Raw genomic sequence first — 26312 nt, 5'->3', positions numbered from 1 at the left:
TCTTTTCCCTAATGATGCACTTTGTGCCATTTTTTAAAGATGAAATGTCCTGAAGGAGGAGACAATGTGGACAGCAGTAACACAGCTCTTAATATGCCAGTTATTCCTATGAATACTATTGCAGAAGCGGTTATTGAAATGATTAACAGAGGACAAATTCAGATAACAATTAATGGATTCAGTATTAGCAATGGACTGGCAACTACACAGGTGAGAAGTGAATAATAGAGCATAATATGTACCACCAGGTATTCATTCATCTCTTTGAAATCTCATAATAAGTCTAGCAGGTAAGTATAATTATTCCTGTTCCATAGAGGAGAAAATGAGTTCAGAGGAAATTGGCATCTTATATAGGTTTGTCTGATTTTTTAAAGGTTTTATTTTTATTTATTTTTAGAGAGGAGGAAAGGGAGAGAGAAAGAGAGGGAGAGAAACATCAGTGTGTGGTTGCCTCTTGCACACCCCCCACCACCCAGGAATATGCTCCGACCGGGAATCGAACCAGTGACCCTTTGGTTCACAGGCCGGTGCTCAATCTACTGAGCCACACCAGGCAGGGCGGCTTGTCTGATTTTAAAACTCTTCTGGATTCAGCCAGCAGGTTACACTAGTGAGAGCCTGCTGTGTTCATATCTCGTTATCTTCTGCTGGGACTGAGTAATGGTGCACTTGGTTCTGTAACTAACTCATCCTTTCCCTAGTTTACTCTTAACTCATCTTTAAGACTTTCAGTTCAGAGAGCTCCTCCAAGAATCTGTTCCTGTCTTTATCCTTAGATTTGTTCAGCCAAATATCCAGAAGTAGGATTGTTGGGTCATATGGTAGTTTTACTTTTAAATTTTTGAGGAACTTCCATACTGTTTTCCAGTGGGTGCATGAATTTACAGTCCCACCAAACAGTGCATGAGGGTTCCCTTTTCTCCACGTCCTCACCAGCATTTGTTTGTTGACTTATTGATGATAGCCATTCTGCCAAGTATGAGGCGTTATCTCCTTGTGGTTTTAATTTGCATTTCCCTGGTGCCTTTGTGTACTATAACTTCTGTAATATTTGGGATGTATCTTTACATCGAGTGCAGCACATTATAATTTCCTGGTTTTGTTTTCTCCACGGAATTTGGGACTTGTGTCTTAGCCACATATATAATGCAGACTTGAATAAGTGAATATATATAGCTTTTTCAAGAGATCATATAGCAAAGATCTTCGACCTCTCAGGGATTAAAATTTTTTACTTGTACAACATTTTGTCCCAAGAGTGCTTAAAATGAACTCTTTGCTCACAGGCCAGCTCCTTAATAGAAGGTAGAGGAGTTGATACTAATCGCTCTGTGCGTGTTGGGCTAAAAAGACAGTGTTGTGTTCTTTTTCCCTCTGGTTACCTGGCATTGGAACCAATAGAGCAGACATGTGAGCAGATGTGTTTGACTTATAGTTCTTGAAATGCACAGTGACAGAAATTTTGAGTGTGGAACACAATGCCCATATGTATGAAATGGTCTTAGAAGAAAGAAGAAAGAAGAAACACAAGAAATAAGTTACATAACAATGTCAGGCAGTACATAGATGCTCAATAGTAAGTGATGATCAGTTTGAGGAGAGAGTCTTAGTAAGAATACTTGGAGGAATGATTTAAGTGTAGCCTTGAAGGGTGCATACAATTTAGAAAAGGACATTTTATTCTTGAAGAAGAGTGAGCAAAACCTTGCTGTTGGATTACTAGGGTTTTAAAGATTACTTTTTGATCCCTGGCTGGCTGTAGCTCTGTGGATTGAGTGTACACTGTGAACCAAAGGGTTGCCTGTTCGATTCGCAGTCAGGGCACATAACTGGGGTGTGGGTGAGGTCCCCAGTTGGGGACACACAAGGGGTAACCACACATTGATGTTTGTCTCCTTCTCTTCCTCCCTTCTTCTCTCTCTAAAAGTAAATAAATAAAATATTTTTAAAAATTAAAGATAACTCTTTGGCTGGAGTGAGAAGTTCCATAGTGCAGTCCTCCCCCACCCCTGCAAATTAATGTTGCAACTTTTTTCTTTTTAACTTAATATGTCATTAATATTTTCTCGTTATTATAGTTTGGTGACATGACTCTTAATGGTTATACTGTTTTGCATCTTGAAGATTCTTCACTGCTGAAAAAATGTTGGTCTGAGGTGACCTTAAATATAATTATCACATGCTTTTTCTTGTTCTAGATCAACAATAAGGCTGCCACTGGAGAGGAGGTTCCCCGAACCATTATTGTAACCACACGTTCTCAGTATGGGTTACCAGAAGATGCCATCGTGTATTGTAACTTTAACCAGTTGTATAAAATTGACCCTTCTACTTTGCAGATGTGGGCAAATGTGAGTATGTGTAGATTCGACATTAATACGGAGAGACTGGTAAAGATTCTGTAGACAGATCATCTTGCCGAGGCCACCTCCCCACGCACTCGTGAGCTGCTGTGCTCACTTTTTCTTTTCAAAAACAATTGTATTTTCCAAGTAGAGTTGACATGCAAATACTATTTCAGACATACAACGCAGTGATTATACATTTATATACCTTACAAAGAGATTAGCCCTGATAAATCTAGTACTCACCTGGCACCATGTGTAGTTATTACAATATTGACCGCATTCCCTGTGCTGTGCTTTACACCCCCATGACTATTTTCGTAAATGGCAGTTTGTGCTACTTAATTCCTTTCACAACTTTTTCACACATTCCCCCAACCCCCCCCATCTGGTGACCATCAGTTTGTTGTCTGTATCTATGAGTTAGTTTGTTTTGTTGGCTTATTTGTTTTGTTTGTTCTTTAGATTCTGCATATAAATGAAACCATATGATATTTGTCTTTCTCTGTCTGACTTAATTTCACTTAGCATAATACCCTCGAGGTCTAGCCATGGTGTCACAAATGGTAAGATTTATAGGATTCCATTCCTTTTTCATGGCCTAGTAATACTCCACTTTATATATATATATATATATATATATATATATATATATATATATATATATATATATATATATATATATATATATATATATATATATATATATATAGAGTGCACCTTGATCCAGTCATCTATCAATGGACACTTAGGTTGCATCCATATGTTGGCCATTGGAAATAGTGCTGCACTGGACATAGGAGTACATACATTCTTTCAAGTTAGTGTTTTGGGTTTCCTTGGATAAATACTCAGAAGTGGAGTTGCTGGGTCATATGGTAGCATGATTCCACCAAGTTTGTTTTTCTTTGTCAAGATTGCTGTGGCTATTTGGGGTCTTTAGTGATTCCATATAAATTTTGGAATATTTGTTCTAGTTCTGTGAACTATGCCATTGGTCTCTTAATAGGAATTGTGTTGAATCTGTAGATTGCTTTGGGTAGTATGGACATTTTAACAATGTTAATTCTTTCTACCCATTGAACATGGTATATGCTTCCTTCCACTTATTTGTATCTTCTTCAGTTTTCTTTCTTCAGTGTCTTATATTTTTCTGAGCACAGGTCTTTTACATCCTTGGTTAGGTTTATTCCTAAGTATTTTATTATTTTTTGATGCAGTTGTCAGTGGTATTGTTTTCTTACTGACAGTTCATTATTGGTGTATGAAAGTGCAGCTGATTTCTGGATATTGTATACTGCTAATTTACTGAATGCGTTTATCAGTTCTAGTGGTTTTTGATCTATATACAGTGTGAAGTCATCTGCAAGTAATGACAGTTTTACTTCTTCCTTTACAATTTGTATGCCTTTTATTTCCACTTCTTGTCTGATTGCTGTGACTAGGACTTCCAGTACTATGTTGAATCTGAGAAGTGAAAGTGGACATCCCTGTCTTGTTCCAAATCTTAAAAGAAAAACACTTGTAGTTTTTCCCTGTTTAGTCTGGTCTTAACTGTGGGTTTGTCATATATGGCCTTATTATGTTGAGATATGTTCCCTCTGTTTCCACTTTGCTGAGAATTTTCACTAGAAATGGGTGCTGAATTTTATCACATGCTTTTTCTGCATCCATTGATAGGATCATGTGATTTTTGTAGTCCATTTTGTTTATGCGATATATCACATTTGTTAATTTGAAGATGTTGTATTGACCTTGTATCCCCAGAATAAATCCCACTTGATTATGGTGTGTCATCTTTTTAATGCACTGCTGGATTCGGTTTGCTAATATTTTGTTGAAGATTTTAGCATCTGTGTTCATCAGGGATGTTGGCCTATAATTTTTTTTTCTTTGTGGTGTCTTTATCTGGTTTTGGAAGTAGGATAATACTGGCCTTATAAAATTGAGTCTTCCTTCCTCTTGAAAGCTTTGGAATAGTTTGAGAAAGATATGCATCAGTTCTTTTTTGTATGTTTGATAAAATTTACCTGTGAAACCATTTGCCCAGGACTTTGATTGCTGGGAATGTTTTGATTACTGGTTTGATTTTATTAGCTGTAATCGGTCTATTCACATTTCCTGATATTGATTCAGTTTTGGAAGATTGTATGTTTCTTCCAGGAACTTATTCATTGTCTCCAGATTGTCCCAATTTGTTGGCATGTATTTGTTGGTAAGATTTCCTAACAGTGTTTTGTATTTCTGCGGTGTCATTTGATACTACTTTCATTTCTGATTATAGTTATTTGGGTCTCTCTCTTTTTTCCTTGATGAATCTGGTTAAAGGTTTGTCAAACTGGTTTATCTCTTCAAAGCACCAGCTGTTGGATTCATTGATTTTTGTATTATTTGTTAAATCTGTTTTGTTTATATCTGCTCCGAGCTTTAATATATCCTTTCTTTTACTAACTTTGCGTTTGGTTTGTTTTTTTTCCCAAGTTCCCTGAAGTATAAAGTTAGACTGTTTATATTTGAGATTTTTCTTTTTTCTTGGAGTAGGCCTGTAATGCTATCCATTACCCTCTCAGAATTGTTTTTGTGTCCCATAAATTTTCAGTTGTTTTGTTCTCACTTTCATGTGTTACAAGGCATTGTTTTTTATTTCTTCCTTGACCTCATTGTTAAGCCATTCATTATTTTGTGATATGTCATTTAGCCCCCCCCCCCATCTTTGTGTGTTTTTCAGGTTTTTTCTTGTGATTGATTTGTAGTTTCATACCATTATGGTCAGAGAAGATACTAGATGAGATTTCAGTCTTAAATTTATTGAGACTTGTTTTGTGTCCTAATGTGTGTATCTTAGAAACTGTACCTTCTGTTCTTGAAAAGAATGTATATTCTGCTCCTTTGGGGTGAAATGCTCTGAAGATATCAATTAAATCCATCTGGTCTGCTGTGCCATTTAAGCCTGCTGTTTCCTTGTTATTTTTCTCTTGAGAACATCTATCTAGTGAAGTCACCGGGGTGTTAAAATCCCTTACTGTAACTGTATTGCAGTCAGTTTGTTGGCATATCTCCTTCTATGTTCATCAATATTTGCTTCATGTATTTAGGTGCTCCTATGTTTGTTTTAAAGTCTCTTTTATCTTGTATAAGTATTGCTACCCCATCTTTTTTTTATTTGCATGAAGTATCTTTTTTCATCCCTTTATTTTTTTTCTCAGGTGGATCTCATGTAGATAACATATATGTGTCTTGTTTTCCTATCCATTCAGGGACCCTATGTCTTTAGGCTGGAGCATTTAAGCCACTTACATTTAAGGTGATTATTGAGCCCTGGCTGGCATGGCTCTGTTGGTTGGGGTCATCCTGCAAAGTAAAGGGTCACTGGTTTGATTTCCATTGGGGCAAATGCCTGGGTTGTGGGTGGGCTGGTCCCCTGTCAGGGTGTGTGTGGGAGGTCACTGATTGATATTTGTCTTAGGCATCGATGGTTCTCTCCCTTTTTCTCCCTCCCTTCCTCTCTGAAAAGAAAGGAAGGAAATATTAGATTATTGACAGGTATATAGTTATTGCCATTTTATTCTTTATAACTATGTTCCTCCTTTTCTTCTTCAGGAATATCCTTTAACATTTCTTATAATAATTGTTTGGTGGTAATGGACTCCTTTAGCTTCTTCTTGCCTGGGAAGCTCCGTATTTGTTTTTGCATTTGACATGATTGCTTGCTTGGTAAAATAGTGTTGCTTGTAGGTCCTTGCTTTTCATCACTTTGAATATTTCATTCTTATCTCTTATGGCCTGACATGTTTCTTTGAGAAATCAGGTGCCATTCTTGTAGGAGCTCCCTTGTAGGTGTTAAACTGCTTTTTTCTTTGCTTCTAAGATTTTTCTCTTTAAACTTTTGCATTTTAATTATGATGTGTCTTGGTGTGGGCCTTGTTAGGTTTATTTTGTTTGGGACTCTATGTGCTTCCTGGACTTGTGTATCTTTTTCCTTCATCAGGTTAGAGAAGTTCTCAATCCCTTGCCATCTCTCTTCTCCTTCTGGTACCCCTATAATGTGGAAGTTGTTATGCTTCATGTCGTCCCAAAGGTCTCTTAAACTGTCCTCATTTTTTTTCTTTCTTTCTTTCTTTTTTTTCCCCACTCTGATTAGGTGTTTCCAACTACTTTGTCTTCCAAATTGTTGATTGGAGCCTTTCTTTCACCTAACCTATGGTTTATTGATTCTGGTATGTTCTTTGTTGCAGATGAGATCGGGCACATTCAGGGTGGTATGGCTGTAGACATATTCTTCATTTCAGATAATGTATTCTTCGTATCTGACTGGTTATTGTGTATGCTTTCTATGTCCTTTTTCATGCTTTTGAAGTTCTCACTACATTCCTTGAGCATCCTTAAAATCAGTGTTTTGAACTCTGTATCCGGTAAATTGCTTGCCTTGGTTTTATTTATTTAGCTTTTTTCCTGGAGATATCTTCTGTTTTTCCATTTGGGGCATGTTTCTTTGTCTCCCCATTTTGGTTCCCTCTTTGTGTTTGTTTTTATGTATTAGATGGATCTGGTTTGACTCCCAGTCTTTGTGGGGTTGCCTTATGTATAGTAGGTGTCCTGTGGGACCCAGTGGTGCAGTCTCTTTGATCACTTGAGCTGGGTGCTCCGGGAATGTGCCTTTTGTGGGTTATGTGATCTTTCCTGTTGCAGTTGAGTCTTAACTGCTATTGGCCTGTTTGTGGGGAGGATCCTGAAGCTTGCTGACTCTGAGGATCAACCCTGTCCACAGTGTATGAGGTGCTGTTCAGGTGCTGACCACCAGTAAGTGGGTTTTGCCTCAGCAGGGTCTGTTGCCTACTGAGATCTTTCTTTGGCTATGCTGCTTGTGAAGCTAATTGGATCCTGCCATATATTATCTGAATCTGGCCACTGGGTGTGTCTCTTTGGGGACCTCTTGGCAGGCACTCTGGTGCAGGTTAGTTTCAATCGTTGCCTGTGACTGGCTGTGGGCAGCCTGTTCGGAGCTACAGGACGATCCACAGTTTGTGGTTGCCCCTGATGGTCCTTTGGTGTGCACTGGAAGGACCAACCTGTACACCAAGGCTGGCTTCCACCAGCACTGGATCTGGGGGCAGGTCAGCAAAAGGCTCAAGGCACCCGTAGATCCGGCTCTGCCTGCCTCCACCTGTCCACTGTCTGTTAGGCTCAGTCACTGAAAGAGCCTCTGGCAGTACTCAAGTTGCATGAGGTAGGTTCTCAGTGAGTCACCAGGTAGGTGTGAGTGCTGTTCACCAGGGTGATGCAGGTTCAAACTCAGTGCCAGTGCTGGGTCTGAGGCCGCACAGCAAAAGTCCCAGGGTACACCAAGTCTAGATGACCACTGCTTGGGTGCCCTTACTACACCTTGGTGTTGAGGCAGGGTTTCACAGAGTCATCAGGGTGAGGCCAGCCTATTTTATCAGGCCCAAAGAGACCGAGATTTGGCCATGTGAAGGTAAGGCTCTGCACTGGTCGGGTGTGTGAAGGGAAAATGACCCCTGTCATAGAGCCAAGCGACCCCATGTGTCCTAGATTATGCCCTGAGCCTGAGCTCAGCAGGGTGGGCCTGCCAGAAGTGGGGAGGGTGGGGCTTCCAGGAGCCCCGAGGGTGGGGCTGGCAGATCTCCTCTGTAGGGCAGGCGCTGCCAGTCACATTCTCAGGAAATTATGGGAATGTCCCCTGCCTCAAAGCCACACAACTCAGTCACTGACAACCCCTGAGTCTGCATGGGCTATCTCTACATGCCAGCCCAGGCAGCTGACTCCTGAGCATGGTGTGAGCTCCATGTTGTGGGGCGACAGGATTCCAGAACGTGGCGTTAATGTATTCCCCCCAGGCTGATGCCGTAAGGAGGGGAGTGCTCCACCCAAGAACAATGTTGTCTGCAGTGTGGGAGATGGACTCAGCACAGGTATCCTGACGGCTGTCTCTTCAGGTCTTTCCCCAGAGCCACAAACCCCAGTCTCTCCTGACACGACTCTAGTCTACTCCACCCTCCCTCCGCCGGAGCCCAGGGTGAGTGGCTGCAAACAAAAATTTTGTGCACTAGCACGTTAAGAGGGTGCTGAATCTCTAAGCAGAGTCCTGACTCTCCCTGGCGGACCAGATCCCCAGTACTTTTCACAGGCGGGTGCTATGTGGGCACCTCTTTCTGGCTCCAGGGAGCCCAGCGTGGGTTTGAGACCCCATACTTCCTAGGGGAACCTGTGCAGCTGGGATGTCCTTCCCGAATCTCAGCCGCCACCTGTGGGAATGGGGCCAACCCTTTTTGTGTCTCCACCTTTCCTGCCAGTCTCAATGTGGCTTCTTCAGTAAATCCTTGGTTTTGAAACTTCTCTCCAGCTAGTCTTCAGTTGGTTATTCAGATTGATTGTTCTATATTTTAGTTGTAATTTGAGTTTGGTTTTGGAGGGAGGGAAGTGTAACATCCACCTATTCCAGTGACATCTTGGATCACTCATTTCATCACTTTGACAGTTTCTTGCCTGAACCGTTTCTGTTGAGAAATCAGGTGACAGTCTTAATCAGAACTCTCTTGTAGGTAACTAACTGCTTTTCTTTGAGGCTTTTATGATTCTCCATTTATCTTTAACCTTTACCATTTTAATTATGACGTGTCTTGGAGTGGGCTTCTTTGAGTCCATCTTGTTCAGGCCTCTGGGCTTCCTGGACTTGGGTATTGTTTTCCTTTACCAGATTAGGGAGGTTTTTGGTCTCTATTTCTTCAGATAGGTTCTCAATCTCTTGCTCTCTCTATTGTCCTTCCAGTGCCTCTGTGATGCGAATATTGTTATACTCAGTGTTGTCTCAGAGGTCCCTTAAACTATACTCATTTTTAAGATTCTTTTCATTCTGCTATTCCAATTGGGTGTTTCCTACTACCTTGTCATCCAAATCGCTGTTTCAGTCTTCTGCTACATCTAATGAACTATTGATTCCATCTAATGTAGTCTTCATTTCAGTTGTTTTGTTTTTGATTTTTGACCAGTTCTTTTTTATGGTATCTTTCTCCTTATTAAGTTCTCACTGAGTTCATCTGTGTTTCCCCTAAGTTCGTTGAGCATCCTTATAAGCAGTGTTTTGAACTTTCTATTTGATAGATTGCTTGCCTCTATTTTATTTAGTTCTTTTTCTGGTGTTGCGTCTTTTTTTTTTTTTTTTAATTTGGGGTCTGTTCCTCTATCTCTTCCTTCTGGCTGCCTCCCTGTGTTTATTTTCATGTATGAAGTAGATCTGTTCCGTCTCAGTCTGGACCTAGTGACCTTCTATAGAAAGTGCCTTGTGGGGCTCAGTGGCACAGTCTCCCATGTCACCTGAGCTGGGTCCTCCAGGGGTGTTCCTCGTATGGGTTGTTTCCCCTCCTGTCGTAGTTAGGCCCTGGTTGGTGCTGATATGTCAGTAGGTAGAGGTGACCCTCCTGCTGACTGGCTGTGTAGTCTGGTCATGCCTACCGCAGCCGAGCTGTTGTCTGGCGGCTGGCCCCTCATAGTGGGAGTTACTTCAGCGGGACTCTTGTTCAAGCTGATTTTGCCCTTTGGGTGTAATTGTTGGGGAGCTGGCTCCGTGGGGTTTTGATGCACTCTGAAGCTTGGCCACTGGAACCTCTTAGGAGAGGCTCTTGATTCAGGCCGAAAACAGACACAGTTTTGTGCGAGATTTGGGGCTGCTTGGCAGCAGTTACAGTTTTGCCGAGGCCAGCTCCTGCTCGTATGGGGCTTGTGAACCTTGGAGAGAGTGTTGCGTGAGCCTAGGGTGCCTGCTGCTTTTGTACATCTTGAGGACCTTTGAGAAAGTCAGCAGCACAAGCCTTGGACAGCCACCACTCCTGTGGGGTTTGTGGTCCTCTGAGTGAGTCTGCAGTGTTAGCCGAGGCAGACTGTTCCTGTGGAGGAGCCACTGGAAGAGGCTCAGGCCTGGTGAAGAGACTTGGCTGGGGCAGGCTCTCAGGGAATCCCGGGGCAAGATGTACGGTGTTAGGCAGGTTAACGGAGAGCACAGATTTGGCATCTGCTTTCATTGGGCTGGCTGGGTGGGAGGAGTGCTCAACAAAGGGACGGTGGTACTTGGCAGTGCTTCAGTCCCCAGAGACAGTTGCCCTGACCACTGGCCCTGCAGCCCTCACCATGAAGGTAGTCAGTTTATTTCTCTGTCATTTGTGCCCAGTGCTTTTTGAGCTGCTGCCCTCCCCCTGGAGCTTAGAGGGAGGGAGTTTGTGTGCCGGCCCTTTAAGAACAGCCCATCATCTCACTCTCCCACAGCCCTTTGTCTGCTTGCCAACACAATCCCCCCTGGTTTTCACAGATGTTATGGGGACTTTTCTTTTCATCACTGGTGTCCCAGGCTGGGGAGCCTGTTGTGTGCCTGGGACCCTGAGCTCCTCGTGGGAGCTGACCACCACAGCCAAGACAGCCCTCTTCTCTCTTAATCTTAGTACACTGTGGGTGTGGGGCTCGCCTCCTCCGCGTCTCTGCCCTTTCTACCTGTCCAGTGTGGTAGAAACCACACTTCTTTACATCCTTAGTTATGGGAATTCTGATAAGTTAGTCCTCAGGTGGTTCTCAGTGAGGATCATTCTGTAATTTAGTTATAATTTTGATGTGGTTGTGGGAGGAGAGATTAATTTACCTACTCTGTTGTCTTGACCTTCTGGTGGGTTGTGCTCATTTTGAATCTTCAAAAGAGTTGTAACTTTTCTTGCCATTTTTGATCTCTCCTTCCAGTGTCTAAATAACACCTTATGAAACCTTTTAATTTATGTATTCAGAAACAGGGATCAGCAAACTTTTTCTTGAAGGGCCAGACGGTTAAAATTGTCCGTTTTGCAATCCATACTCCCGGTCACTCTATTCTTCTCTGCCATTGTAGCAGGAAAACACCATAGACATTCTGTAAATGAACGCGTGTAGGTATGTTCCAGTAAAACTTGATTTTCAATACACAGGCAACATGCGAGATTTGGCTCATAGGCTGTAGTTTGCCAACCCATGGTTTAAACCGATAAGCAAAAGGTTGTCACGTGTACTCACCCGTATTTAACTTTCTCGCAATATTATCGACCTATACCTAGGAAGGGATCCATTCATGTCATTACCTTTTAGCTCATTAGACCAGTTTGCATAAGTAGGACCTCTGAAGGTTCTAACCTTTGGTATCCATAATTTGCTCTTATTCTAGAGAGCTGAAATGCAGATGATTCTTTTATTGATCTCTTTCCTGATTAATGTCTGTTTGGTTATTTTTTTTCCTTTGGAGAGGGGAGGGTGGAGGAGAAGCAGCAGCAGATGCATATGCAGGCTTATCGTCCCTTAATCCTCCTCACCTCTCAGCATTCAAGAACAGATCTGATAACTAGAAAGTTTTGTCCTACATTTGTGGCAAATATATTTGGCAGCAAAATTACCCGAACTACTCTATTGATGGTCTTTTATTTATTACATTTAGTGTGAATATTCCTGCATCTCAATGCAGAAACACTGATGTGTTTGTTTACAGGGACTCACCGCTGGATGTAATGTACTACACGTGCCCTGTACAGCCTTTTTTTTTAAAGATTATATTTATTTCTCTTTAGAGGGGAAGGGAAGGAGAGAGGGAGAGAAATATCAATGTATGGTTGCCTCTCCTGCGTCCCCTGCTGGGAACTGGCCTGCAACCCAGGCACGTGCCCTGACTGGGAATCGAACTGCGATCCTTTGGTTCACAGGCTCGTGCTCAATCCACTGAGCTACACCAGCCAGGGCCCTGTACACCCTTTTAAAAATCTGAAATATTCCGAATTCTGAAATGTCATTGGTTCCTATGGCTTTCAGAGGGGATGGTGAACACATGAGGTACACTAAGTCAGACAGACTTAAATCCAGGGTTGGCAAACTGTGGCCTGTGGGTCAACTTTGGCCCACTGCCTGCTGTTGTAAATAACATTTTATTGACCCACAGCCGTGCCTGCTTGTTTCTGTGTTGACTATGGCTGTCTTCCAGTAACAAGGGGAGAACCGAGCCTAAAGTTAGCATGCAGTCCATGTGGTTGGAAGGCCAGGAATATTTGCTCTCTGAACCTTCACAAAAAAAGTCTGCTGACACCTGATCTGGATTAGGCAAATAAAATGAGGCAAGAGTGAGCTAACTGTTGTGTCACAGTGGATGACGTAAAACTTGAAGTGGAAAATTGCTGTCTTTTCTACAAAATCTCTGCTGGTAGCAGTTCCCATGGGACATAGCAGCCTCAGATTTTGCCAGTAGTTTATCTTGTCTTGTGTCTTCTTACATCAGTGTCCTCTTTTTTTTTCTTTTGTTATTTAATTATTGATTAGGGGGAGAGATAGAGGCATTGATTGGTTACTCCACTCGTTTATGCATTCATTGGTTGCTTCTTATGCGTGTCCTGACCAGGAATCGAACCTGCAACCTTGGCATATCGGGAGGACGCTCTAACCAACTGAGCTACCCAGCCAGGGCTCTCTTCTTTCTTTTAACTCTCTTTGGAGTCAGCAGGACAATAACCGATATTCAGTTGATTAATTCATCTATGTGAAGGACAGACCAGTTCATAGTAGGCTGCTGTCTGGGTGAAAAGAATAGAGTTGGTCGAATTATTAGAGATCTATCTATAGGAACCTTTCTTGAAAAGGGGAGAGCTGCTGTTAACAATTATTATTTTCCCTGTTTTAGATTCTGAAGCGTGTTCCCAATAGTGTGCTGTGGCTGTTGCGTTTTCCAGCAGTAGGAGAACCTAACATCCAACAGTATGCACAAAACATGGGCCTTCCCCAGAACCGTATCATCTTTTCACCTGTTGCTCCTAAAGAGGAACATGTCAGGAGAGGCCAGCTGGCAGATGTCTGCCTGGACACCCCACTCTGTAATGGGCACACCACAGGCATGGATGTCCTGTGGGCTGGGACACCTATGGTGACTATGCCAGGTAAGTTGCAGCTAAATCATTGGGATCTTCCTTGTTATTTTTTAAAGAGATTCCACTTATTTATTTTAGAGGGGAAGGGAGGGAGAGAGGGAAAGAAACATAAAATGTGTGGTTGCCTCTCACGGACCCCCTCCTGGGGACCTGGCCTGAAACCCAGACATGTGCCCTGACTGGGAATCGAGCCGGTGAGCATTTGGTTCGCAGGCCAATGCTCAGTCTGCTGAGCCACACCAGCCAGGGCTTCCTTGTTAATTTTGGAGTCTCCTTTAGGGGAGATAATTCCAGGTGCAATTGTGTGTCCTGGGGGAGGATGATTTTAAAAAATGATAGTTCTGAGCATGTGGCTCCATCCCCCTCATTTACGTTTGTGGATACTTACACCATAAATAATATTAATAACCATGTGCTATTTGCATTCTCAGATGAGCAATTTTTATCTTTCTTATTACAGGAGAAACTCTGGCTTCTCGAGTAGCAGCTTCCCAGCTCACTTGTTTAGGTTGTCTGGAGCTCATTGCTAAAAATAGACAAGAATATGAAGATATAGCTGTGAAACTGGGAACTGACCTAGAATAGTAAGTAAACTTTTCCATTAACAAACCATATGATCAAGTGAAGGGAATCAGGAAGGTTTAAAGAGAACACAGGTGCTATAAAAGGAAATAATAAAGTAAGGGTAATATAAAATAGGTGAATTAGTTGTGTGATCTCTGGATGGGAGAAGAACTTTCTAAGCTTTCATAAACTAAGTGATTGATAGGTTTTACTCTGTAAAGATTTAAATGCCTGAATGAAAGTAACTCAAAAAAATTAAAAGGCAAATGAGAAGAAAAAAATCTTTATTTTTTTTATGTCAAATATTAATAGCCTGGCTATATAAAGACTGAAGCACATTTACATTTTAAATCCCTTAATAGGAAAATAAACCAGGAAATCACCAGACAACCCACTGAAGTAGAAATACAAATGCTTAACAAGACAAAGTTTCATCCTCTGTAGTAGAAATGTAAATTAAAATAACATTGAGGCATACTCATTATTTGCCTATAAAGCAAATGATTTTTAATATGATACCCATGATGAGGGAGCATTGAGGCACTGGCCTTTTCATTGGTGAGTAAATTGGTACAACCCTTCCTCAAAGTTACAAGATTCCTTTAAAAAAGCCAGAGCTTTGACCCTAATAATGCCACATACTCACTATAGCGTAGGAAAGAAAAAGTGTAACTTAGATGCCCCCAAAGGGGTAGGAAATAAAGAGGGGTGATGCTTTATCCATACAATGAAAAAGTGTTTATCTCTTCACTGAGGTTTTTCTTTGGGTACTATGGGTTATTTTTAATGTGTATGTTTTTTCTAAGAAGTAGCGTGTATTATATAGAAGTTTAAAGGAGCATTTTCTTTGAGTCAGATTGCCTGGGTTAGAATCCAGGCCATCTCACTTACAAGCTTGTGACTTTGGGCACATTACCAGTAGGGTCTACATGCCTTGGTTTTCCCATCTGCAAACGGGGATGAATGATAGTACCTACCTTGCAGAGATGTTGTAAAGATTAAAAAAGGTGTTCCATGTAAAATATAACAGTTTTTGACACATAGTAAGCATTCAGCAGATGTCAAGTATTTTCATCATTTTCTCCATTGAACATCATCTACATCTAAGGAAAACAAGTGAAAATTTTGAGACCTGGGCTTAAAAAAATTAAGATTCATGTCCATCATCCCAGAGATAGGTATAGAAAATAATTTAGTGTCTTTTAAAAAAACTTTTTGGAACAGAGTTGATTTCATGCAATACTTTTTGTCAATATTTTGTAAGGAAAACTATTAATTTTATAGTAAATACATATATATATATATATATATATATATATATATATATATATATATATATATCTACTGTCTTAGATTCCACCACTAACATTTACTGTGCTTGTTTTATTATTACCCATCTGTGCATCTGTTTATTACTTTATCAATCTATCAGTCATTTTATTTGATAAGTTTTGAAATAAATTGAAGATAGCAGTACTTTTCTCCCTAAATACTTCAGAATGTGGACATCATTAACTATAGTTTAATATCTTTTTTTTTCTTTTGAGGCAGACTTTGTGTATAGTGGAATGTACAAATCTTACACCAGTTTTGAGAAATACCTTTATAACCCAAACCTTTAACAAGATATAGAACCCGTCTATCATTCCAGAAAGTTCCCTCATGTCTTTTCTCATTCAAGTCCCCTCAGCAACCCTTAGGTAACTACTGTTCTGAAATTTTCCCCACCATAAACTAATTTTATGTTAACAAATGGAACCTACATGGCATGCACTCTTAAAGGCCTCTTTCACTCAGCCTAATATTGTGAGATTTGTCCATGTCACTTGCTTCTCTTAGTATTCATTCCTTTTCATTGCTGAGTGGTCATTCATTCTATGGATGTATCACAGTTTACCCATTCTTTTTTTTAAAATATTTTATTTTTAGAGAGAGGGGAAGGGAGGGAGAAAGAGAGGGAGAGAAACATCAATGTATGGTTGCCTCTTGTGCATCCCCACTGGGAACTTGGCCCACAACCCAGGCATGTGCCCTGACTGGGAATCAAACTGGCAACCCTTTGGTTTACAGGCTGGTGCTCAATCCACTGAGCCACACGAACCAGGGCTAGCCATTCTAATATTCGCATATAGAACTTACACAAATAGAGCCCAAAAGTATTTTTATTTGGAAGGTAGCGTGAATAAAGTCATGGTTGGGTTAAGGCCAGCAGTAATAGATATGCACAGCTATTTCACTAGGTCTGTCACAACAAACATTAAAGCCACTTTTTATTTTTGTTTCTGTTGGTTCTTAAAAGTTTTTTTTTCAATTGCAGTTTACATTTAATATTTTGTATTAGTAAACTGAATACTCTGTCTTGTGCATGTGCCTTAGCTATTGTAAATGGTGCTTCAGTGAACATCTTTGCATGGCCAGGTGTATCTGCATCTCTGATTGTGTCTTCTGAATAGATTTGAAAGTGTTTTTGATTGTCAGAGGGTTCTGAACATTTATGGTTCTTAATATACACATTACTAAATTACCACAATGATAAGCAGTTTACATGCTAAGCAGTGGCACATAGGAATAGACGTGTCATATTTTAAAGGTCGAAAGGAGATGAAATGGAAAAAGTATGGTCTTTCCTGGATACACTTGTTTAAGAAAGAACTAAATTTTTCAGGGGATGTGAACTTAATTTTAAGTGTTAGCATTATGTTAGGTGTGACCCTTTTTCAGCATTGAGGGCATGTAAAGTTTTGTCATGCATTTTTCACCAAGGATAAAGATTCTGCTCTGTTAGTAAACTTGGCCCCCTCTCTCTCTTTTTAAATTACTCAGCCTGAAGAAAATTCGTGGCAAAGTCTGGAAACAGAGAATATCTAGCCCTCTGTTCAACACCAAACAATACACAATGGAACTAGAGCGGCTCTATCTACAGATGTGGGAGCATTATGCAGCTGGCAACAAACCTGATCACATGATTAAGCCTGTTGAAGTCACTGAGTCGGCCTAACTAAAGACTGCACAGGAGAATTAGCCCTCTACCTGAGCCTCAACCTTCGGGGGAAAGGGAACTAGAAAATGGACTTTTTACTTATCTGTATAGCATCACGTTACAGATGAATGACAAATGATGAGCATAGAATAGCACAGCCAGAGTTGCTTCGCGCTTGATAGGGAGAGACCCACGAGCTGGAAACTGCTGTTCTGCAAGGAATCTCCATAGAATTTTGCAGCAACCAGGTGGTGCATAGGACTGGAAGGTCTGCTCTCCCTTGGTCTTCCGAGGGATGGTTAGTGTGGAGGGGAGACCTAGACTGTCCAGCCTTTCTTGTGATTCCGTGGCTTGATTGAATCTTCTGAATTAATTCTTTCTTTATATTTTGGGTATTGGAGTTTTTAAAATGTTTGGTTTCAGGTGTTTTTATTCATGTGAAGTACATATGATTCTCTTGAGATAAGATTTTAGGCTAAAATGTTGCTCCTTGTTTTAGTTTCAGAACTCAGTCAATTAATGGGAACTTTGCTGGTGTAGTCTTTTTATAGGTTTTATAAACCACTTGAGCCTATATCAGTCGTTTTGAGTGTCTGACCTGATGTTTGGAGCTATCAGTGCTTTGTTGGTTTAGATGGTGACTCAATTTTTTTTTTCTGGTCCATTTCCTTCCCCTCCCCGTACTTTAAAATTTCTCCTGTAACTCGGCTAACAAAACCAAGTCTGATGCAGAATATCCCAGAGTGTTTCTCTGAAACATATTATCTGGTGCCAAATGAAAATTCATAGGAATGATTACTAATTATGAAGGGCACAGTTGTGGTACTGTCATTGATGATAATAATACTGATTTTTTTTGGCCTAGTTTTCACCTATTGCACCAGTGTTTTGCCTCCTTCAACTGCCCCTCTATGCTATTGCCAGAGTGATAGTGTGTGATAAGATTTTTGCCTTTCTTTCTAAGGTTTGCCTTTTTTTTTTTAAAGTGAGTCCTGTTCTTCCTAGTTTTGTCAGCAGAAATGAAATCCCAGGTAAGTATAAGTATTCAAATATTTAATCAGTAAGTTAGAGTTATTTGTGACTATGTTAAATAACTTTCATCAAAAACACATTATAGGTAAAACAAGCACTGAAGGACCAGCTATGTGTATAAATCATTGTTTTTTCAGATCTTCTAGGGAATTATGTAATAACTGTCTTGTGAACTTGGTCTTGAAGTCTGTGTATACTCAGCCTCAGCAGTAGCGAACTGTATTGCTGATTGGTTTGGAATACAAATTAGACTAGGCCACCTGGAGCTTGATTTTTAAACCATAGGAATGAAATTATTGAATATCAACAGAGGATTGAGGACTCGAGGCTTAAAGAAACCAACATATGAATATATGTTTTGTCTTGCTGTACTGCACTTACGCTATCCAGTAACAGATAATTTTTTGTCTGCTAGTAGTGTTCTAGATTATAGTGTCTTTCCAAAGCACTGAGGCAGTGTACCTATTCCGTAGTTGCAGCTGATGCCTGAATGTATCCTAGCTGACAAATTATTAATAAGAACTTGAATTTCTGAAAGTCTTACTGTTAACCAAAATCTGAGCAAGGAGTCTCAAGTATATTTCTTAGCCAGAAGTATGTGTTAATGAACTGTGTATCTTTTAATGGCGTGAATCAAGGAACATCACTTTAGGGAGTTTCTTAATTTATTTTTTACCTGATTGAAATACTAGTTACAGGTTGCCAGCATGATTGCAGATAAAGTGATATTTGCAATTCACCAAACTACTTGATGTGGAATAGGATGATATACTTCTAGTGCCCTCAAGGCTGCGACCTTCCAGCCCTTTCACATAGCACATCATTCCTCCTATAGGGATGACTTTTTTCCTGGCACGAAAAGTAGCCGCTCTGGTTAAAGCTTTGCTTATTGTAACAGGCTTTGGTTTCCAGGTAACATGTCTATGGAAGACTAATTATGAATAGAGATATAGATATTACTGGAAACGAATTGTTTTTTCTATTATGCTATGCTTTATGAAAAAAGTAAAACATTTAAATTGTGCTACAGAAATCAGGTGTTGTCTTGTGATCTTTAAATAATAAATGAATGATTTGCCCTTAACATGGCTGATGTGTGTTCTGTTAGATGGAGTGTTGGACAGGATAATTTGGTGACCCTTTAAGATGACAAAGCCTGCATCCCCCGGCACACTCATTCATGCTTGTTCTTGTTTTGCTTAAGACTGCTCTGGCTTCACTACCCTTGCAGTCTTATTTTATGTGGACCTGTCCTTCCTGCTCAGTACAGTGGTTGAACTCGGCCCCCTGGTATGAGGGAAGGAACTGAAACAAATAGCAGTGCATCCAGGACTACAACAGGCTGCTTAGCTGCCTGTTTTCTCAGAGAGATGAATGAGAATCTTTTTCAAGAAAATTTCAGGTAATTTACCTCTGGACTAATGTGGATCCTGGCCCTCAAAGCCCTCAAGCGGATTTAGTGTGTTTCCTAAAAGATAGTGGAGGAAGAAAGTTGTCCAGTAACTTACTCGTAATAGATCTTGTTCCCACGCTCTTCTATTTGTTAGGAATCTGCAATAACTATTAAAGGAATTGCTTGTGCACTTTGAATAAACTTCTGTGATTTAAGATTTGATTTCAGTCCTAACCCACTTGTTACTTGAAGAACATGGCTCTTAATATTAATAACAGCTAACACTCAGGTTCATTGCCCAAACCCCTGAAGCACACTGTTCTGTAACCCCCACTTTTATAGAAGAGGCTTATAGAGAGGTAAAGTGGCCGTTTGTTCAAGAGATAAGATGATAACGACAAGTATCTTTTATCCAATTTCCTATCAACTCAAAGTACTTTTATATATGTAAACAGTTCAGCGCTGAAGCGTTTAGGTTTTGGAACTAGTGTTTCTGGGTTGGAATCCTGGCTTTGCCACTTTCCAGCCATGCATGTGAGTGCTGAGAAGCTAGACTGCCCACATCGTCTACTTTTTCCAGTGTCGTTAGGATTAAATCCGCACCAGACAGTGGGAGCAGTGCCTAGCATGAAATAAACTCAATGTTACTAACATCTTTAAATGCAAGGACATGTTCGTATTCTATTGGCCAAATGGTTAAATTATGAAATGTACAGGTGCCTGCCAGAGAAACGGGTACAATCTAGGAAGCATGTCCTTCCCGGGTGTGTTTTTCTCAGTGCGTTTGGAGCGAGAACCAAAAGGCTTCAAGTAACCAACCCCTCTTTATCTCCTGGGTTCGAAGGCTTTTAGAAGCAAACGTCAGTGTTGCCAAGCGGTGTTGGGTTGCTGCTCTGCTCTTACCTAGGGGTCTAGGTGCCCTCCCCTCAGCGCGCAATACTTGGGAGGGCAAGCTGACAGCCTTAGAGGTTCCAGCAGTTCAAGCAAGGAGCGAACTGGGCTCACCTGTCCGACTACTCACAAGGATGGAGAAACTTTGCAAAGATTCAGCTCAGTTTTCTCCTGTCACCCAAAAAGTTAATTTAGGAATTGCTAAACTGCAGAAACGAACTGGGGCCCCTGAGCTCAGCAGGAAAATGGTGCTTTCGGGACGGATAAGCAACACCTCCCGAGAAGGGGGAGGAGCATTGCGACTGTTGCACATTTCAGATCATAGCGCGAAGTTTAAATCTGCCTTACGACCGGATCATGATAGTGGACTGTGATAGGTGGGTACAGGGGGGGGGGGGCGGAACACGCAAGATCGTACCTCCCCGCGCAGCCGGGCACTATAAAAGCTGATGTTCGAGGAAATCAAGTCCTTTTCTGTTGTTCCGGATCTCAGTCTCCAGCGGACCTGGAAGCTGAGCGGCAATTGGCAACTCCAGAAGCGGCAGAAACAGGTAGGTGACTGAAGGAGCAGAAGTGGATAGTGAAGTGGGAACAATCTTGAAAGCTCACCGTAGATGAGTAGACTTAATTCGGGACCGCTGCACACCCTGGGCACTGATTGCGAACCAGAAGATGGAGATTCTGGTAAAACAGTTTGCCTGTTTGAACTTTTTTAAAAGGGCTTTCAGAAGAAGGGGTTTTTTTGGTTGTTAGCAATATTAATTCTGCTAAGTTGAGGATAGGGAATGTGTGGAGGGGTGCAGGTGAAAGTGGGAGTGTGAGGGGGTGGGGCTGTGGGGATGCTTTAGGGCTGAATGGTGGAAAAACGGCTCGGGGAGTGGCATGAGTTGGGGGCGGGGGTGGGGGGGGAGGTGGACGGTGCAGGTGGTCATGCCTGTTCTGTGGAAGGCTGGCTGGCTGGCTAAAATGAAAATGGGGGGTGGAGGTGGAGGCAGGTGGGCGTCGATGCCTAATTTGACTGGGGGCAAGAAGCGGTGTAAGGGGGGGGCAGGTGGAAGAGTCAAGGCCTGGGTGACGCAAGACTGGCTGAGGATGGGAAACCAGAGTGGGGGGGGGGTCTAGCCCTCCGAGGAAGCTCTCCGCAAGAGGAGAGGCAAGAGGGGTGGATTGTTGGGGGGGGGGAGTGGAGGAGTCGCTTCCTGATTGGCTGGAGGTGGGAGTGGGGGAGGGGTCTAGGCCTGCCAGCATCAGCCCTCCTGATGAGGAGACCCGGAAGAGGGGCTTGTGGGCGTGGTGGGGGTGATTGGAAGATTTGAGGCCTGATTGGCTGGGAGTAGGGGGAGGGGTCTAGGCTTCGGTGGAAGCTCTCCTCATGAGGAGAGGCAGGAAGAGGGGCATGGGCGGATGGGGGGCGGCGGCCGTTAGCGGAGGAGTCGTCAATTCCTAATTGGCTGGAAGTAGGAGCCTGGAGAGGTCTAGGCTTCTCTGTGTAAGCTCTCATGATGAGGAGAGGTGGAAGCAGAGGGCTGGTAGTCATGGCCGGTGACTGGAAGAGTCGAGGCCTGGTTGGCTGGGAGTGGGGGAGGGGTCGAGGCCTCAGTGGAAGCTCTCCTCATGAGGAGAGGAGGGCGGGGGGGGGGGGCGGCGGGACGGGGAGGGGGTAGTGTGGGGAAGCTCTCCTCATGGGGAGAGGCGCAAGGGGGGGGGGCTGGTGGAGATGGGCGGAGTGAGTGGAAGTTTTGAGGCCTGGTTGGCTACAAGTTGAGGCGGGGTCTAGGCTTCCCGGCGTAAGCCCCTGGTTGGCTGCAGGCGCAAAGCCCGAGTCGGAGGGCGGTGATTGGCTGCAAGTGTGTGTGGGGTGTGGTGGCTTGGTCTGTGTAAGAGTGCCAGGAGCAGGTGTTAGGGAGATGGAGGGGCGGGGGGGATGGACGGGAGGGGGAGGTTAGAAGGTTCAAAGTTTGATAAGTAGACTTTGAGTAAAGGCATGGGGGGGGCGGGGAAAGAGAGCACTGGACCAGAGACTGAGTAGGGGGTTAATGCATACTAAAACCTTACCACATGGGGGAATGACCATCTTCCTTGCACGTCTGCGTAACACGGAGGTTGAGGTGACAATATCAGGAGCTTTGGGCTTTCTCATTGATCGGGGGGGGGCAGGGTGGGAAAGGGGTATGGTACTCCTTGTCAATAGTTTTCTCTATCTAAGCATTCTGCAATAAAGAAATTTAAATAATTCTCATTTCACAAAGCAAAGGTTTGCTTTTAAATTAGGGTAAAGCTGCTCAAACATAAATGTACAATGTATCTTTGTCTTGACTACAGGCGAGAACATGTCCGGAAAAGACACTGACCCGTTAAAGACTTGCGACGATGATTGGTGAGATCTGAAAAATTCTCTTTTAGTTTAGTTTAAACTGCTTTCTCAAAAAGTATGTTTGTTTTATTCAGAGCCTATAGAGTGTATAACTTGGTTAGTTATAAAATGAGAATTATAAAAAGGCGTTTTAGAATAAGAAGAATCCAACCTCCTAGGCAATACGTTAATCTTCTTTATCAGGGGTCTCCAACCTCCAGACCACGGACTGGTACTGGTCGCAGCCTGTTAGGAACCTGGTGCACAGAGGCAGGTGAGCAGCAGGCTGTGAGCGAAGCTTGGCTCGCATTATCGCCTGAGCTCTGCCTTCTCCGCCTCCTTTTGCCCCCACGACCCCGCCCTGCGCCATTGATGGAAAAATTGTTCTCCACCAAACCGGTCCCTGGTGCCAAAAAGGTTGGGGACCACTGCTCTATGTCACATCTCTGTTAGTGGCCAGGAATAGACAATTATTAAGTAACACAACAGCATCGTTGAATATGTGTACAGGGTATTTTGGAAATTTTTTTCATGCGGAGGAACTCCAAACCTCCCCTTATGTTACTTCCATCCCATTCACAGTGCAGACCTCTATGGTATAGAGATGGAGCATTTTTCTTCTCCGTGGTAAGACGGTACAATTTTGTGAACTGGGTTTTTGTTTTTGTTTTTTAAGATTTTATTTATTTATATTTAGACAGAGGGGAAGGGAAGGAGAAAGAGAGGGAGAGAAACATCGATGTGTGGTTCCTCTCATGTGGGCCCTATTGGGGACCTGGCCCACAACGTCCTGCAACCCAGGCATGTGCCTTGACTGGGAATCAAACCAATAACCCTTTGTTTCACAGGCCTGTGCTCAATCCACTGAGCTACACCAGCCAGAGCAGGGAGCTACAGTTTTTTAAGATGTCTTATCTCCTCTAAGTCTTCTCCTGGGACACTGCCTTGTTTTCCTCCTTCATAGACAAGCAAGTATATAATATGGAAGAATATAGAAACCACAGAACACAGAGTCTGGAAAGAGAGCCAAATACTTTAAAACTTTTAGTTCATGATAAAAAATATTTCAAATCAGTGGAGAAAAGATAGATTAATCAGCATGTGATTCGAAGATAATTGGCCATTTGGGAAAAAAATAAGAAATGGACTTTTACCTCATTACTCTTATACCAAAACAAATTACACATGGATAAAATGTTTTAAAATAAAAATTGAAACCATTAAAAATATTAGAATATAGAGGTGGATTTTGTTTCTAATACTTTTGGAGTGGAGAAGGTCTAAGTTTGATATTAAACAAAAGCATAAAAATGACCTATAAGATACAAAATATTTGCATTACCTATGATAAAAAGCCATTTTTTCTTAATCTACAAAGAATGTTTATATATCAATTTTGTTAACTAATTAACTTACTTATTTTCAGCCTCACCTGAGGACATTTTTTCATTGCTTTTTAGATAAAAAGGGAGAGAGAGAAACATTGATGTGAGAGTGAAGCATCAATTAGTCACCTTCCTTATGTGCCAGGACTGTTGATCACATGTGTCCGGACCAGGGATTGAACCTGCAACCCAGGCATGTGCCTTGACCAGGAATAAAACCCACAGCCTTTGGTTATTGGATGATGCTCCAACCAACTGAGCCACACCAGTCATGGCTACATAGCAATAATTCTAAAAAGGGGAAAAGACAAATAAATAATAGATTAAAAGGTATATATCCTGGCTGGTGTGGCTCAGTTGGTTGGGCATCATCCTGTAGGCTAGGGGGTTGTGGGTTTTCATTCCAGGTTGGGGCACGTGCAAGAGGTGACTGATCAATGTTTCTCTCTCACATCAATGTTTTCCTCTTTCACCTTTTCTTCTCCTCTCTCTAGAATCAATAAAAGAAAAAGAAAGAAAATGGGTAAAAAGATATAGAAGATAATTCTCGGGGAAAAATACAAATGGCTGTAGGCATTAAAATGATTTCAACTTCTTTTAATTATATTTGAAGAAATGGAAAGTTTTAAGTGAGATATGATTTTTTATATGTCAGATTAGCAGAGATTTAAAAAAATTTGATCATACCCAGAATTGGCAAATTTATAGGGAAACAGGTAATTTCATGCAGTCATGGTGGGGATATAAATTGGTGCAACCTTGCTGGAGGGCAGTCTGGCAATATCAAAATTTTAAATGCCCACATTTTTTTAACCTGGTAATTCTATTACCAGGACTTTTTTCTTTTGAACAATTTTATTTAATTTCTGTATACATATACTCACATAAGTGTATAAATGTGGTCATAGCATATATGCTATCTTTGCAGTTGACTTATTTTCTCTCAATTCCTTTCCCCCTTTCCCATGTCTCTTCTCACGGTAATTCATGTTCATTTAATCACCTGCAGACATACACAGATTGTTCTGGCCTTTGTTCAGTTCTGTGGAAGAAGGATATATGGCTTAATTACTAGTACACATACGAGTACATACAGGGATATTCACTACAGCATTGTTTGTAATAGCACTAACGTGGAAGAAGCTTAAATGTCCTAAGGGTATAACTGAATAAATTGTGGTTCATCCAAAAAAATGTGACAAGAACTATATGTACTGATAATGGAGAGACTACTAAGAGACATCAAGTGAAAAACTGCACGCTGCAGAACAATCCATATAGCATAATACTATTTTTAAACAAAAGTTATGTGGCTCTGGCCAGGTAGCTCAGTTGGTTGGAGCCTTGTCCTGTACACTAAAAGCTTGTGGGTTAGATCCCCCATCAGGGCGTGTTTGGGAGGCAACCAGTTGACGTTTGTCACTTTGATCTCTGTCTCTGTGTCTCCCCCCTTTCTCTCTCTGAAATCAATAAACATATCCTTGGGTAAGTATTAAAAAGAAAAGTTGTGTGCATTTGACTTGTGTTGGTATATGCATATGCTTAAGAACGTTCTACAAGAATAAATAAAATACACTTGTTTATCTCTAGGGAGTAGGACTGTTGAAAGAATAGGCACAAAGTCTCCCTCTTCCTCACTCTTTCGTGTTCTTTATCAGTCAGAAAACTGGTAAATGTTATTTTGGGATAGTCATTAAAGTGGGGGAGATTAGCAAAAGAATTCAGCAAACAAACCGTATTCCATTGTGTAAATGTGCTACCGCTTTTTTTATCCACTTGTCTGTTGATGGGTACTCAGGTGGCTTCCATATCTTGGCTATTGTAAATAATGCTGCAATAAACATAGGGGTGCATAGGGGAAGAGAGGGAGAAAAACATTGATGTGAGAGAGAGACATCAATTGGTTGCCTCCTGCACGAGCCCTGACCTGGGGCCGAACCTGCAACTCAGGATGTGCCCTGATGGATTCGAACCAGCATCCTTTTGCTTTGTGGTACTGGCCAGGGCTCTGTTGTATCACTTTTCGTGTCATGTTTTTAATTCTTTACTCCTTTTGCCTGACTTCTAAAAAATGTGTGTGTCTGTGTGTAACACAGAAAATAGTTGAAGTTATAGGGTTTAATTCATGTACACTGCTCTTTATTAATAGGTTTCAAGGTAACCAAGATCGCAAAACCCGGGAAAACTTACACCTAGCAAAATTGTTTTTCTTGACTTAAAAAACAAAATAAAACAACTTGAAGCCTACTACTTAACTAAATCCAGTGTACAGTGATGAATAAATCAATAGGAAATTTAATGAAGGGAGTGGGCCAGCATGTGTCTTGAAAGACTGAAAAGGCATACAATCAGTCAAGTAATCAACCTCATGGCTAAAATAGAAGTCTCCAAGAAGTGGTTAAGGCTACCTTTCCATATGTAAAACCTTGTGACTA

At 41.7% G+C, this 26312-nt stretch overlaps 1 protein-coding gene across 2 annotated transcripts in view; it reads left to right on the top strand.

Annotated features, from left to right (window-relative positions):
* The window catches only part of OGT (O-linked N-acetylglucosamine (GlcNAc) transferase), a 52370-nt gene extending 33431 nt beyond the window's left edge, over nucleotides 1-18939 (top strand). The window contains exons 18-22 of one of the 2 annotated variants that reach the window (XM_037126716.2): nucleotides 40-210; nucleotides 2202-2354; nucleotides 13036-13288; nucleotides 13740-13863; nucleotides 16667-18939. In XM_037126716.2, the coding sequence (XP_036982611.1) occupies nucleotides 40-210; nucleotides 2202-2354; nucleotides 13036-13288; nucleotides 13740-13863; nucleotides 16667-16841 (876 nt within the window). In that variant the 3' untranslated portion in view covers nucleotides 16842-18939. Of the gene's footprint in view, nucleotides 1-39; nucleotides 211-2201; nucleotides 2355-8203; nucleotides 8383-13035; nucleotides 13289-13739; nucleotides 13864-16666 lie in introns of those variants that run through there. The other variant, XR_005079784.2, reaches the window with a different exon arrangement.
* The last annotated feature ends 7373 nt before the right edge of the window (nucleotides 18940-26312 follow it).

The sequence above is a fragment of the Artibeus jamaicensis genome, unplaced genomic scaffold (assembly GCF_021234435.1).
Source record: "Artibeus jamaicensis isolate MK-2021 breed Jamaican fruit bat unplaced genomic scaffold, CSHL_Jam_final scaffold_2375, whole genome shotgun sequence".
NCBI lineage: Eukaryota > Metazoa > Chordata > Mammalia > Chiroptera > Phyllostomidae > Artibeus > Artibeus jamaicensis.
This window is presented reverse-complemented; position numbering and strand designations above follow the sequence as displayed.